At 42.2% G+C, this 14,588-nt stretch overlaps 1 protein-coding gene across 4 annotated transcripts in view; it reads left to right on the top strand.

Moving 5' to 3' along the window:
* The first annotated feature begins 1,935 nt into the window (after positions 1–1,935).
* Arid5b (AT-rich interaction domain 5B) overlaps positions 1,936–14,588 on the top strand; it is a 174,757-nt gene continuing 162,104 nt past the window's right edge. For 2 of the 4 annotated variants that reach the window (XM_051186850.1, XM_051186849.1), the window contains exons 1-2: positions 1,936–2,086; positions 2,539–2,793. In XM_051186850.1, coding sequence (XP_051042807.1) covers positions 2,066–2,086; positions 2,539–2,793 — 276 coding nt within the window. In that variant the 5' untranslated portion in view covers positions 1,936–2,065. Of the gene's footprint in view, positions 2,087–2,538; positions 2,794–3,761; positions 3,914–4,228; positions 4,277–14,588 lie in introns of those variants that run through there. The other 2 variants (XM_051186852.1, XM_051186851.1) reach the window with 2 other exon arrangements.

The raw sequence follows: 14,588 nt of genomic DNA, 5'->3' as shown, positions 1-14,588 counted from the left end.
ATTAAAATAGCTTTTCGACAGCTTCCAGAATACGGGCTTTTTGGCATGGGCTTTTATTACTTATTGTAATTGGAGGATCTGCCATTTTCTTTCGTTTATCTCTGTGTGTATAGAAACAAGATAGATCTTGCCTTTTTATGACTTCTCCATGTTCTGAATCAAAAATGTGGTTTAGATAATGTTAAGTGCCCTAATTCTTACTGCAGCGGAGGCAGACGTTATGGAAAAAAAAGCGTCAAAACACACACAGAGGGTCCTTCCACCGCCAGATCACCGAAGATGAGGCGTTTGTGCTCTGCTGGGTGTATTAACTTCAGCCATGTGAATATAATTTTCATTAAAGTAATCCTGTCTCAACTCGATGCTGCGAGTAGAGGTGAAACGTTGCGAAAGCGTTAAAAATAGCTTGCTAGTAATTTCAACATCCTGTAATTTTATCGCGGATCGAGTTTCAACTGTCGTACTATACAAACCTTATCCCCATATAGTACATGTTTACTCTTTTAGCCTGCCAGACCCACTCTGGAAAGATTGGTGCCAATATAATAAAATCGCTGGGGGGCGGGGGTGTGGGGGGTGCTGGAAAGAGTGGGAGGAGAGCCGGGAAGGGGTGGGGGAAGCGAGTACACCATTTTACATCAACGCTACGAAAATGCAAGCGAGCCAGGCGGAGGACCGGCAGCTGGGTCGCAGCGAGCGAGGGCTTTGCAGTCTGCCTGCTCCTTGTTCTGTCGCTCTTAAGTTTCTCTGTTTGCATAATAGCCGTGCATGCAAACCGCGCAATGCTCCAGGGCTCCAGAACAATAAATATACACATTTAAAACCTTTATTGTCTTACGGTGCGTACACCACCACCACCACCACCTCAGCCCTCGTTTTCAAAAGCTTCATTTCTGATGATATGTAACTAGTTTGTAAATGGATTATTTTTCCAGTTTCAAACTATTACTGAGGAAGCTCCCCCCTCCCGGTTTTTTTATTGGGGAGGCAGGGGAAGGACTGGGGGTGGGGTAGGAGTCGGTATATTATTCCTGTAGCGCTGGGTTATATAAACACATTATCATTTGAGAGAGCCCTTGGCGTCCATCAGTATTGTAAACACGTACGAGTGTATATACTTCAAAATTAAAGAATGCACACGCAGAAACCGGAGCCCGAATTCATATTCCGAGCAGACTCGCGGCTCACATGTATTGATTTATCATGCACGGTTTATTGTTCCTCTCCCTAAATGCAGTTGCTGTCCGTTCAATATTGTTGCAAAATCACGAGACGTGTGTGCACTGCTCACTTGTCTTTCTGCTCTTCTTCCTTTTTTTTTCTTGCTGAGTTTTTTTTTTTTTTTGCGAAGCGAACAAATGCATTAATATTTATATGTTTATATAATCGATAACCCACTTTTCCCTTCCGTGTAAATAGGCATCAGAAGATAATTTAACAGATTAGTTCTCTCAAACATGGCAGTGAGGAAGCGTAATTTAACTATCAAACAAATCTACATGTCTAATAACAGCAAATCTGCTAAGGAGCATTAGAAAGAGGAGCGGCGCCCCGGAATCTCTGCAGGAAATGTTCTTTATATTAGACATATACAAGCAGGTCCTGTCAGATGCACAACGCAGCTCGAGAGCCTTGGTCAGCTTCAAAAATCGCAGCCGACCTTTCCCACAGAATCGAGCCACCGGAAGAAAAAGAAACATTCATTACTTGGTTTTAGGGTGGATTTTAATTTTTTAAAAGTCTTTCTGTATGGTTTTTGCCTTGATCAATTTGCTTCCCGCCGAGGTCGGACGTAGCCCTTCTCTATATTTCGAATTTGATTACCCCATCTTTGGCAGCAAATCCACATATTTTTGACAAGAGCTGAAAATTGAGTCTTTGTAGAAATATTAGGATATATTTTCAATCATTTTGGTGGCGAGGAGGAAGCAAAAGCTTAGTTTTATATTGAGACATTACGCCAGCTGAAGGCAGAGAATGCTTTACCCTGCCAGGACCTGATGCAATCCATTCAAGCCAACAAGTTTGGAGAGAATGTTGAGTTCAATCAATTCAGAACGTCGAGATGGAGCCCAACTCACTCCAGGTATTTCGCTCTCCTCCGTTCCTGCGGTCCCGGCGCCCCCCGGCACCCCCCAGGCCCCCAGCTCACCCACCCCCTCACACCCCCCCACACCCCCCACAAACTTTTCACCAAACTTTTACCCTCTGCATCCCCCCAAAATTATTTTTTATTGTTTAAAAAAAAAAACCCTGCGCTGATCATACCTACATAATGTAATTTTATCGCCTCATATGGGGAGCTGGGGAGGGGTGGTGGTGGACACCCGGAGGGCTTTTTTTTTTTTTTAAGGGACTCAAAAATTAATGGGGTTTGTAATATTTTTCACCCAGCGTTCTATCTGTGGTGTGGGCCGGTCTGTATTGAGAGTCTGGCTGTCTTGTGTGTGACTGTGCCTGGGAATAGATATTTGTGCTTGATGGCTACATTATTTACGTGGTGCTTTTTTCTCTCTTTCTCTCCCCCTCCCCCTGCAGTGGGTCGGCTCACCGTGTGGGTTACACGGACCTTATATTTTCTATAAGGCTTTTCAATTCCACCTTGAAGGCAAACCAAGAATTTTGTCCCTTGGCGACTTTTTCTTTGTAAGATGTACGCCAAAGGATCCGATTTGCATAGCGGAGCTCCAGCTGTTGTGGGAAGAAAGGACCAGCCGGCAACTTTTATCCAGCTCAAAACTTTATTTCCTCCCGGAAGACACTCCCCAGGGCAGAAATAGCGACCATGGCGAGGTGGTAAACCTATCTCTCTCTCTCCTCCTTCTTTATTATCCACCCCCCCCTCCAGTAATGCGTATTATAAGGCAAGCTTGAAAATACTGTATTCAGTTCTGCGGCGACCAGAATCCGCTCGTTTTTTAAAGGGGTAGCGCCACTAACTGGGGCTGGAGTATTTTACCATTGTCAGAGTTTGGCTGTCAGCTTTACAAAGACCGTCCAACTGCTGATTTTAGTCAAGATCAAATAACTTGTCGGGAAGGGTTTTCTTCCAGGGTGTGTGTGTGTGTGTGTGTGTGTGTGTGTGTGTGTGTGTGTGTGTTGGTTGGTTTTGCCACCTCCGCTTGAAGATTAATATCCCATGTTTTAATATATACATAATATATATTTGCCTTTGGGAAAAAATGCCTTAGTGCCTGGCTCCTAGGCTGGATGGATTTCTTTTGGTGGGTTTTGATATTGTTCACGTTTTTTTTTTTTTTTCTTTTAAGTATTTGATATGTTTAAGAGGGCGGAAATTACGAAACGGAGGCAGAATGAGATCAAAAGCGATTGAGTTGGCAAAGGCGTGTTGACTGAAGTGATAAATGACAGGTACTGGGATAATACATTCAAATAACTTGCGCATCTGCCCGGGCGGATTTCAAAGCGGTCGTGTAACCGGCACAAACACGTTCGGCATTAAGAACTATCTCGCGCCCACTCCCCCTCCTCCCGGAACCATTTGATGTTCTGGTTTCCAGTGACTCCACGCGAAGTGGACGTCTTCCAGTGGGGTGTGGGGCCGGCTGCAGGGGCCTCTGCGGTGCGGTACGGTGCGGGGCTGCGCGGGGGGTGGACGCGGAGTAGACCCGGCGCTGCCCCTGAGCCACCTCCCTCTGGCTCTGTCACTGCGGGTGTGACCGCAGCTCTACGGGCTCCCCGGGTCCGAGGGTCGAGCTCGGTGGCGCGGTCTTTACCCCCTCCCACACACACCCCCCGGGAACTATTTTGGGGAGTCTGTACCCAGGGCGCGGCGGGAGGGAGGACCACAGCCCCCCTGGCAAGGCTTTGTGTCTCCCGAGACAGAGGCAGGGTGATCAAACTGAGACTTTTGAGGGCAGCTAGCTCGACTTCAGGCTCGCGAGCTTTCGAGGTAGGTCTGTTGTTAAATGAATGGTTCGGTGGTGAACTCCTCCGGGGCCCTGGAGCTGCCAGCCCGGGCAGAAATTCCTGGAGCTGATGGAGTTGATTGCACTTTGGCCTCGCTAGCTCACTCCCTCTCCCCCGGATCGAATTACCCCTCAGTGGTCCGCGGCCGGTTAATTAAGGGAGTTCGTCAGAACCTCGGCCCAGGAATCTGTCTTTTCGGAAATAAGCTCCGCCCTCCTCCTAGCACACACCCCTCCCCCGCCCTCCCCACAACCCTGGGTTTAAGCGTTCGGTTTCCCGGCTCCGCTTGCAGCCTGACTAAGGTGGTGTGTGGATGCAGAGTGGGACCCCTGCAGCCCACCAACAGGTTGAGCGCCTCCCCCCACCCTCGGGCTCAGGCCCCTCCCCCTACCCAACTTTCCTGCGCAGCTGTCTTCCTTCTTCCTCCCCCTTCCTGATTTCTTATTATTTGCTTTTCAAATTTATTACTTCAACATGGCCTGTGATCTGGAGAAGGGAAGGATTAAATATCCAGAAAAGAGCTGGTGCCTAACAGACTTCGGACTAAACCCAGGAGGAAATCATTCAGTGTTTTATGGGATATTTGTGGTCACTTTTTTTTTTTAATTGAAATTGGAATATTTGTTTAAAAGACCCGGAGTTGACCCCACTAGGTCCTGTTTAATTTCTGTTGATCTAACTAAATGGCAAATTCTGGTTTAAGAGTAAAAGCCACAGACGATCCCATCTGTCTGTCAGAACTGTTGACAATGAGTAGATATGTTTTTAAACACACGATCTCTTTTTAATTGTTCCTTATGGGGAGTTGTAATGATCTAGGCATTTCGTATCTACTGTATGAGCCATACCTCAGAAAATTAATCTTGCCATTTAAAAGTAAACTCTAGGGGGTTTGTGGAGAGAGGGCGGCTCTATTTATAATCCTCAGCTGCTTATACATAGTCTAATATTATGCATGATTTGTTTTTTAATGCTAACACGGCTGGTAATTAGCTGTATGATTATACTTGTATATTTCATTAGGACTTTGGCTGATGTCATTGTGAGTTATTCAGCCATATTAAAACAATTTTCAATTGAGATAATGACACGCCTCAAAATTATGCAAATGGAAGCTGCATTGTGCAAAATAATTATGACAAATGGAAAGCAGGTAGAAAGTTTCCCAGTGCAGGATCGGCTTTCCACCCCGGTGATGTCATTTCCCCCCTGGCCTAAGTCAGACGTTAGCAGAACAGCAGCAGCCAGGCTCCTGGGGAGGAGAGAGAGACCAGCATTTACTGCAGGCGCCTAGAGGGGGCAACAGGGCCTCTCATTAAGAAATTTGCTTTGTTTTCGCCTACTCCATTAACTTGTTTATATACATTGAAATGGTTTTTATTATTGATTTTAAATAGTTTTGAAGGATGCCTTTGCCGTTGGTAACTGCAGGGGAATGTTTTCTTGATATTCAAGAACATTTAATCAGCCAGTAGAGTTTATTTTAAGTAACCAAATGGAGGTTAATAATTTCTTGATTGAGCTGACATCAGCATCTATCTCAAAAGGACAACCAGAACTCGGCCCTCTTAAAAAGAGTCGTTCTGCCTTTTTTTATTTTTCTGATGTCTTGAAATGTGAAGACGTCAGTTCTAAAAGCAGGAACATGATCATTGTGCAAGTTTAGAAATAGCGTCCCTGTGTGGTTCACTGTGATTTGCAGAAGGTTAGAAAAAAAAAAAAAAAATCCACATGGATCTTTGCAATCTCTGCAGGATCCTGGGTGATGCAGGACTATGCTTACCTATTTTAAGGATGGGGACAGGAACATGCCAAGGTCATGTAGTCTGTCAAATGTAGCCAGTGTCATCCAGTCCTTCCTAAACTTTAAGCTTTAATCTTACCCCTTCCCATAAAACCTATTATTGAAACAAGAAAACACAGCATAGTAGATTCTAGAAGCATGTACCAATAAGGGCAGTCCCTTGTTCATTTTAAAACGGAGACTACTCAATCAGCTCTCAAAGGTCAGATATTCAGGTTTAAAAATATTTTGTTCTATGTGGTTCAGGTAATCCTTACCAATTCTACATAGCAATATGTTTTCATAGTAATTAATAATTAGCTATCAATTGGTTTCCAGGGTGATGGTGACAACACACACATATACTACTGCCATCAGATATTTCCAGTGCTAGTAGCTTGTGCTGAGAAAAAGCATTTGAAAAGGAGGTACCTTTGAGGTTGGGGAAAAGGATCAGTGGATAAAACAGTTACTGGGCAAGCGTGAGGACCTGAATTTGAATCTTCAGAACCCGTGTAAACTGGAAGCAGCAATCTCTAGGGCTCCTGTGAGAAAGTACACAGCAGTTAGCAACAAAATAGAGTTTGTCTTACATGAGGTAGAAGTCAGGGACTTATACTTGAGGTTGTCTCTTGACCTCCACAAGTGTGCTATGGCACACGGCACACTCGTGCCCTGAACACACAAATGCACATACATCACACACACACACACACACACACACACTTCTATCCTTCAACTTAATCTCCTTTGACCTTAAATAACCATAAGTATCCTAGCTTCAACTTCTCCCACAAAATGGGAATATCAGTAAGAACAACTGAATTATTTGGGACATTGAGAGACATTATATAGGGAAATGCTTTGGAATACTTAAGATTAAAGGGCTTACAATAAGAATATTATAAATTCTCATTCTGTAAACAAAAACAAATCATAATAACTTCAGTGTTTATGTAGATTCTTGAACCTAATCATGATGCTGTCTTAAATCAGCATGAGGATAAAACAGCAGGGCCATGTGCCAGGAGGTAGAGGCTTTGGTAATCACCCACAATTGCCACATGTGGCCAGTAGTTTTCAGAGAAGGACAGGGCAAAGTAGGTGGGTAATTGGTTCTGTTACTGGGCAACTTCTGATCATGCTCATTCTCAAATTGCCAACTACTTAATCTATTGGCAGTTGACTTTCAAATTTCGTGCCTGTGCAGGCTTGGGTTTTACATGAAGGTTTGTTGATGGCCTGGAACTAGGAATGGGGAAGGTTAAGCTTATGATGTCATTGAGTCAAGACCAAGCATGCCTGGGTGTTTTAGACTCTAGCTTGCATTCAGGATTTGTAACAGCATTTAGTTGTCACCATCCAGGATAAGCCATAAGTGGTGATCCACTTAGAAGTTGCTTCAAAAGCACATGTTCTACCGAAAGCAGATTAGGATAGTTGCAATTGGATCCAAAACTATGAAGTGTAAACATTTTTAACAGTCTCACTCTAGTGATAATATCTTGGGCAATTTCTCAAGCATTCTGTGCCTCAGTATCTTCATCTGTAAATGGGCATGCAGCATTTACTCCTAGGATTGATTTAAGGGCTAAATGAGCTACTACATGGAAAGTGCATACAATTCAAGTTGATGCACAGTAGATATATCAATGATGATTGGCTGTGATCATTTTCATTAATATTGCTATTGCTTTTCTCGTTGGAATTTGAGGCATTACTGGGGACTTTTCTCTGAAAGATGGCAACCCCTGGATCACTTTGCTAAAATCCCCAGTGATTTTGGTTCTGTCCACTCAAGCTCTCTCTCTCCTCTCTGTTTTGGGTTTGGCTGTGTCATCAGAACAGAAGGCTTCTTAAGAATTTATATTTTGCTACTGAAGAATGTTGCTAACTGGACCAGCCACATTTTTCAAAAGATTACCTGATTTGATCATATCTGGGGTTAAGCAGATGCATTGTGGAATCTAGATGGTTCTGGCTTGGACTTGTCCTTGTTTTTGTCATAGCCCTCAGCCTTGATCTGTGTCTGTAAGCTGATTCTCAAAGAGTTCGGAGTTTTGTTGACAGCTGACTGATATGGGCTGTCCTTGAATGATGTCCTGCCTTACCTGAGTCTCATTTTCTTGATCTGTACAATGGAACTGGTGATCTAGATTCTACTGAGGGAATATGAGACTATGATTTAAAAGGGCCACAGGACCTAAGAACACTCAGTCACTGATGATTTTAGTTATTCTGGCTACTATCCATTCTTAGTCATTCTTTAAAACTAAATGAAGGGACATCTCTGACCATGTACAGAACAAGGATAAGTGCTAAAGCATTTCGTGGAGGCCACTCACTGGTCTGTGATAAGGGTCAGCCAACTAAAACTTGAGGGTCAAATCTGGCCCACTGACATTTTGCAAATAAAGTTTTATTTGGATGTAGCCAAATTCATTCATTTGTATAGTATTTGAAATTCTTTGGCTAGAACAACACAGATAATATTTTTTTATGTTACCATATGATCAACACAGTGGAAATATTTGTTGTTAGGCCTGATCCTTTACGGAAAAAGTTCGCTGACCTCTGGCCCATAAGGTTGGTGTGGAAAATGGAATATTTCTATTTTTCAGTGCTTGGGATTGAAGTGAGCACTTCACACTTGTTAAACATGTGCTCTTCCTATGGGCTATATCCCCAGATCCTATTCTTCTTTTCCTACCTGACTTAGGACATTGTCTCATATGACAAAAAATAATTAAATATTAGTATGATGTCATCATCATTTACCTGCATGAAACTGTTTTGCTGTTCAGTCTAGGACATTAATGTTGTGAATAAATAAAATTTACCTTTAAGTATATTTTGTATGGCTAAGATCCAAGCTCCAGGCAATATAGGTATTATCTAGCTTGTGTTCATTAAAAAAAAAAAAAAAAAAAAAAAAAAAAAAAAAACTTGTTGAGTGTTAACCATGTAGCAGCAAAGGGGGTTAATGAAAAAAACTTCACTAGTTGGCCCTTTTTCTCCAGAAGTTGATCAATCTTGATATTGAAGTGAGGCCAACATGTATAAAGATGTATAAAGTCACAATCGGAGATGCCCTGCCACATGAGTACACTTGAAAACATATCATTCATGTGTACTAATATGTATTGAGTACTTAGACACAGACAGAGAGGTGAAAGGGAATGCCCCTTTGGGGAGCTCATAGTTTGCCCACACCCTGATTGCCAGATGCTAGTCAAAGAAATACCATTAGACTTTCCAGATGTGGCCCTGAGTTGAAGTTGAGATGAGCTAAGATCTCTATGTTTCACGAACTTTCTGGAAAAGAGGAAAATAGTCTTTGCCTTTGGATTCTTATTTGCTAGACACTCATTTACAGGGCACCTACTGTGTACTGGAGCTAGATACACATTTACAGAAGACCCACTCTGTGCCAGCGCCTGTTCTACTCTGGGACATGAATCCTCTTCCAAAAGTCTGTGGGATAATGGTGTTTCCCATCTTGTGTGTGCTTGGCACTGAGAATCTCAGGGCTCTTTCTCTATGCATGATAATATAATTACCAGAGTCCTCCTTTTCCTTGTAGCTCACTGACTTCTCTTCCTCTGCCATGCTCTGTTCACCTACAAATCCCTCTGTGGCCATCAGCACAATTCAGTCCATGAAGAATGACTAAGCAATAAAATCACAATACTTTGGGGACACTGAAAAGATGGTAGAGTGGTTAAGATTATACACTTACCTTATAAAGGACCTCAATAAGTATCTCATGGCCAACTGTGTCTCCAAATCCAGGTGATACGAAACCCTCTTCTGGCTCCCAACATTGCACACAATTTAAATTTAAAAACTAGTTTTAAAATACTCTTCTGGTGCTGGAGCAATGACTGGGTGGTTCAGGGTGCTTGCTGTTCTTGCAGACGACCTGAGTTTGAGTCCTGGCACCTATATCAGATGGCTCCAAACTGTGTGTGACTCCAACCCTAGGGAATCTGATACCCTCTTCTACCTCACTGGGCTCCTGCACATGTGTGATGCATTCATACCTATGCAGGCTCACACACATAGACATAAGTAACTAATAACTAAGTACATCATTTAAAACACAAATTCCTTTTTGATAGCAGCCTGCCTTCATCCAGCTTGGTCCATTGATGGGTCACTGACCTGTGGGCACACCCCAATACGCATCACATACTTTTTCCTTTCTACTAAAACTCATAGCCACATTATCCCTATGGAAGCCAAGTAGGAAAATGGATGTTGTTAGTCCCACTCTCAGGAAAAATAAATAAATAAATAAGCCAGTGTTTCAGACTGAGGGCTCATCCCAGAACCGCCATGACTGTCTTTCTGGGTACCTTTCTGATCTTCACCAATCAGCTCATTGAAACTGGGAACTTAGCTATGGTAAACTATGAAACCCAGATTTCTGGACAGAAGAGTCAAGCTTCACTAGAGTAATGTTGGCAGTTCACAAAAGAGAGCATGTTTTTCAGGTGGATGACCTTAACTAAGCCATGAGTTTAATAGTGACTCCACATTGTAAGCAATTAATACCTCTCTTGACATTTAAACTGTCAGGCCTGTACTCAGGAAATGTTATTTTTTATGAAATACAAGAGTCCATGCATGTAAATACTTGGTTATTAATTATTAATAAAGCATGCCATTGTTAATAGTGGCATCTGGTAACATACAACTCCAGCTCATTTATCAAAGTCTAGTTTTAACCAATATCCAGCATATAATTGCTTGAATCAAATGCATTTGCTTGTCATTTTTTATAGCAGGGCAGTTGGATATTTGCCATCATCTACTCAGAATAATATTGTAACTAATGATTACTTGTTGGCTTTGCTTTTAAGGATATTTAAAACAAATTTATCGATTGCTCGCTAAGAGATTTATTCTCTTCTAAGACATGTGGTCATGGATCTTTTGTTTCTGGAAGAATCTGTCCTCAAGTCCTTGTGCACAGTAGATTTTTAAAGAGTCTGCTGTAGCCCTGACTGTTCAGGTTGATCAGAAACTAAGCATTGGCCCCTAGAGTGTGTCCATGCAAATCCCAGACCCTGAGCATTGTATTGACCACACATTTCAAAATGTGTGGATCCAAGGAGGCAGCTCAGTTATTGAAGTGTCTGCCATTCAGACATAAGGGCCTAAGTTCAGATACCCAGCACCCAGGTAAAGGGCAACCTATAACCCCAGTGTTGGGAAGTGGACACAGGTGGATTCCTGGCGTTCATTGAACAGCTGCTCTAACAAACTGATGCCCTCTGGGTGCATGGGAGAATCCGTCTCAAAAAGTACAGTGGATTCAGCATCTGACTAACACACTCATATGTACACATGCACTCACACTCACACACAGAAGTGCAAATGCCCACATCAACATGTATATAGGCCATATAGACTTACTGTGAAACAAACAGATAAGCATTCATTGAAAGAGGGCTCTGAAGTCATGCCGATGGCATCTACATCACTTCAGATGTGTGTCCACAGCATGGAAGATGAAGTTTTGACATTGCCATTCAAACCAGGGTGGTAGCTTGATGTTATAAATTTATTTATTTATTTATGTATTTATTTATTTATTTATCCCCAAGGCAGGGTTTCTCTGTGTAGCTTTGGAGCCTATCTTGTAGATCAGGCTAGCCTCGAACTCACAGAGATCCTTCTGCCTCTGCCTCCTGAGTGCTGGTATTAAAGGCATGCACCACCACCGCCTGGTCTGATGACATGAATTTTCTATAAACTCTTTATGGCTACATTCTCCTGCACAGGACCATCCAGTCCACAGCCCCCTCTTAATCCTTACACCTGAGTGAGAAACAAACAAAAAAGCAAAGAAAAAAAATCCAAAATAAAACAACAAAAGAGTGGAGGCCACATGTTGCTTTTTTGACCTCCCCCCATCTTCCTTTCTCATGACTCCTAGCAAACCCTGCCTGTGAAACACCAATTCACCACTGTTCAGTTCCAAGCCTATGTGTGGCATAAACATTAAACTCTTGTCTTTGCGAATAATAGGCTTTGCTTTCTACACCCTCAAGCATGTTGAGCTACTGTGCAAGCTGGAAAATAAAAATGTTCTAATTGTGTCTTTTAAATAAGCATAGGAATGAATTAATTAGACCATATTTTGTCTTTAGTTGCTTAGTTACACAATAGCATCCCTGAGCACCGGGAAGATAAATTGGCTCTTTTCGTGCTGTATGTCCCTTAATCATAATTACTGTATTGCTTTGGAGAGTAAAGCATACATAGATTTTTTGCATTTTTTATTAATAGTCCAAAATATGCATATGATCTATAAAGTATATGCTGCTCAACCTGTTTTATATGCTTTTATGTGGGAAGAAGTTTTATTGTGGTGGTAGCATTTGCATTAGTTTCTCAAAGATGTAGTTCTGGGAAATACATAATTGAAATGTTTTTGAATTGCTTTTTCTGGCCTTTTCAATCTTATTCAAAATAATATGCCTCTGGTCCCAGAGCAGTCACTCTCATTTGATTTAACATCTTGCTTTGCACAGTATGCATGGCGTTGTTTTAACCCCTGCAGAGCTCAGATGAGGTGTTGTGATTCCCTGGGTATCATTGTGCCTGGGGGGGGGCTTGCACTCTAGGGGTTTTAGGAGATGAAGGGATTTGATGAGCACCCTCATTCTCCAACCATTGCTCCCATGACTGTTACGCTTGGCATATTTCCTTATTTTTTGTCAGCAGTGTTAAGGTTTGAACAAGCCAGAGCTGGACAGCCTTGTGTATTTGACCTCTGAGATCTGGTAGAACATGGCATTGTTACTGGAATTTGGGTTTCTATCCCCACTACACTTCCCCCAACCTCCTCCAAGAAAGGCAACTGGGAGGAGGCAGCTTAATATAGTTATTGAACAATGGGAGAGTCTGGCTTCAGATCCAATGCATGCTTGGTGAATGTATGTGAAAACCGATCCCATTGTTCTGTTGTGTTTGTAAAGCAAGTAAATTATTTACAGATATTTGCTAATTAAAGCACATTTAACCAGGACAAAAGAACACAGACTAACTGGAGACAAAGAGCTGAGTGCAAGTATTTCAGTCAAACTAATGCTGTGTATTCTTAAGGGAGAAATACACGCACACATACACACACACACACTCACAATATAATACATATATATTTGCTTTATATTTATTTATTTATTTATTTTGTGAGTGATGGCAATTGGCCATGCATGCTGTGGGCACATGTGGGAGTCAGAAAACAACTTTCAGTAATCAGTTCTCTTCTTCCACCATGTGTGTCCTGAGGCTTGAACTCAAGTTGTCAGGCTTTTTAGCAAGTGCTTTGACTCACAAAATCATGTTGCTGGCTTGATTAATGTGTTTTAAAACTTTGTTTATGGAGGGTAGGAGAGTGAGCACAGGATACAGAATCTTAGTCAGAAGATGGCTAAGATCTGGGGTGTTGGTGGACAGCATGATGAATATACATGCTAAGAGAGTAGAAGACCTTAAGTGTTCTCACCATCCCCAAATGGTGATTATGTGAGGTTGTAGAGTAAGTGGCAATTAATATTTTGCATGGTATGCATGCGTGCATCAAATTGTTATCTTCTACACTTTATATACATAATTTTATGTGCCAACTACAACTTAATGAACTAGAGATACTGACAGTGAAAATAACATACATATATATTTGTGTAAGTGTGAATATGCATGGCTTCCTTGCCTCTATAAAGAAGGCTTATATGCTGCAGAGGCTATGGGCCAAGTCATTGTCCTCTTACCTGTGAGCTGGGTTCACCATAAGCTTCCTAAGGCTTATGGTGGTTTTGACAGAATCCTGACTTCTTTTTGGTCCAACCTTGACTTGCTGCTCTCTATTGAAATTCAGCTCAGAGAACCATTGGGAGAAAAACAAATTAGCCATATAGGAGAGAACGAATATCTTCTTGTACTTTTCAAAATGATAGGCTTAAATCCTTGGCTTCCTAACTTGGCCAAGTCCATGTATTATGTCTATAAACATCAGACTAATGAAAGCAGTGCAGAGCAAGTTGAAGATAATGTTCTCTCACATCTCCTCTGGTTGGAATGACGTAGCTGTCCATTTGTCAGGCAGGTTCTCTGGCTTCACTGTCGTCAAGAGACATTTCTAGGTTTAGGCATGACTAGTCTGAGAACTCTTGGCATTACTGATTGCCAAGGTTCCTTTATACAAAGACTCATGTCTAAGTTCCCTGAACATTTTGACAGACTCTTGGATGGCAAGAACTCAAAGAGAGTGAATCCAGCTTCAGACAGAAAGACACTGAGTACACGTTAGGAACTGACAAGCCACAGAGGCAACACTTGAACCTAGTTCCCTCAGATACTGAAGGTTAATCTCTGGCTTTGGTAAAGGGTCTGTTCTCTTGAAGTTTGGCACTGGGGAATGTAGGGAAGTGTTCCTAGGTATGAGCACAGGCTAGGGTCACTCCAGTGGATGGTACCCCCACAAAGACAACTTTTATAAAGTCACTAACAGAGGGTGTAGATTTTATGGGGCTGGAAAAGCACTGACCTATGGGCTAGTGATTTCACAGAATCCAAGCTTGATATTTAGGGTTCCAGGACAGACCTTACCTGTTCTGAAGCCTAGAGAGACTGCAGTTAAAGCACAACAGGGTTCCAAAAGGTGGTGATTTAGGTGCCAGACAGATTGGTATTTCTATTAACATTTGGAGTGGAGGCACAGTCTCATCCATTCAGAAATGTGAACATGCACCCAACTGTATGTTATGCTCTGCACTAAAGCAGTGAAGACAGAGAATGACACACAGAAAGTTTTCTGTTCTCATAGACATCACCTCCTCATGTGAAGAAGAAGGCAAGAAGC

Source organism: Phodopus roborovskii, unplaced genomic scaffold (genome assembly GCF_943737965.1).
Source record: "Phodopus roborovskii unplaced genomic scaffold, PHOROB, whole genome shotgun sequence".
Taxonomy (NCBI): Eukaryota; Metazoa; Chordata; class Mammalia; order Rodentia; family Cricetidae; genus Phodopus; species Phodopus roborovskii.
This window is presented reverse-complemented; position numbering and strand designations above follow the sequence as displayed.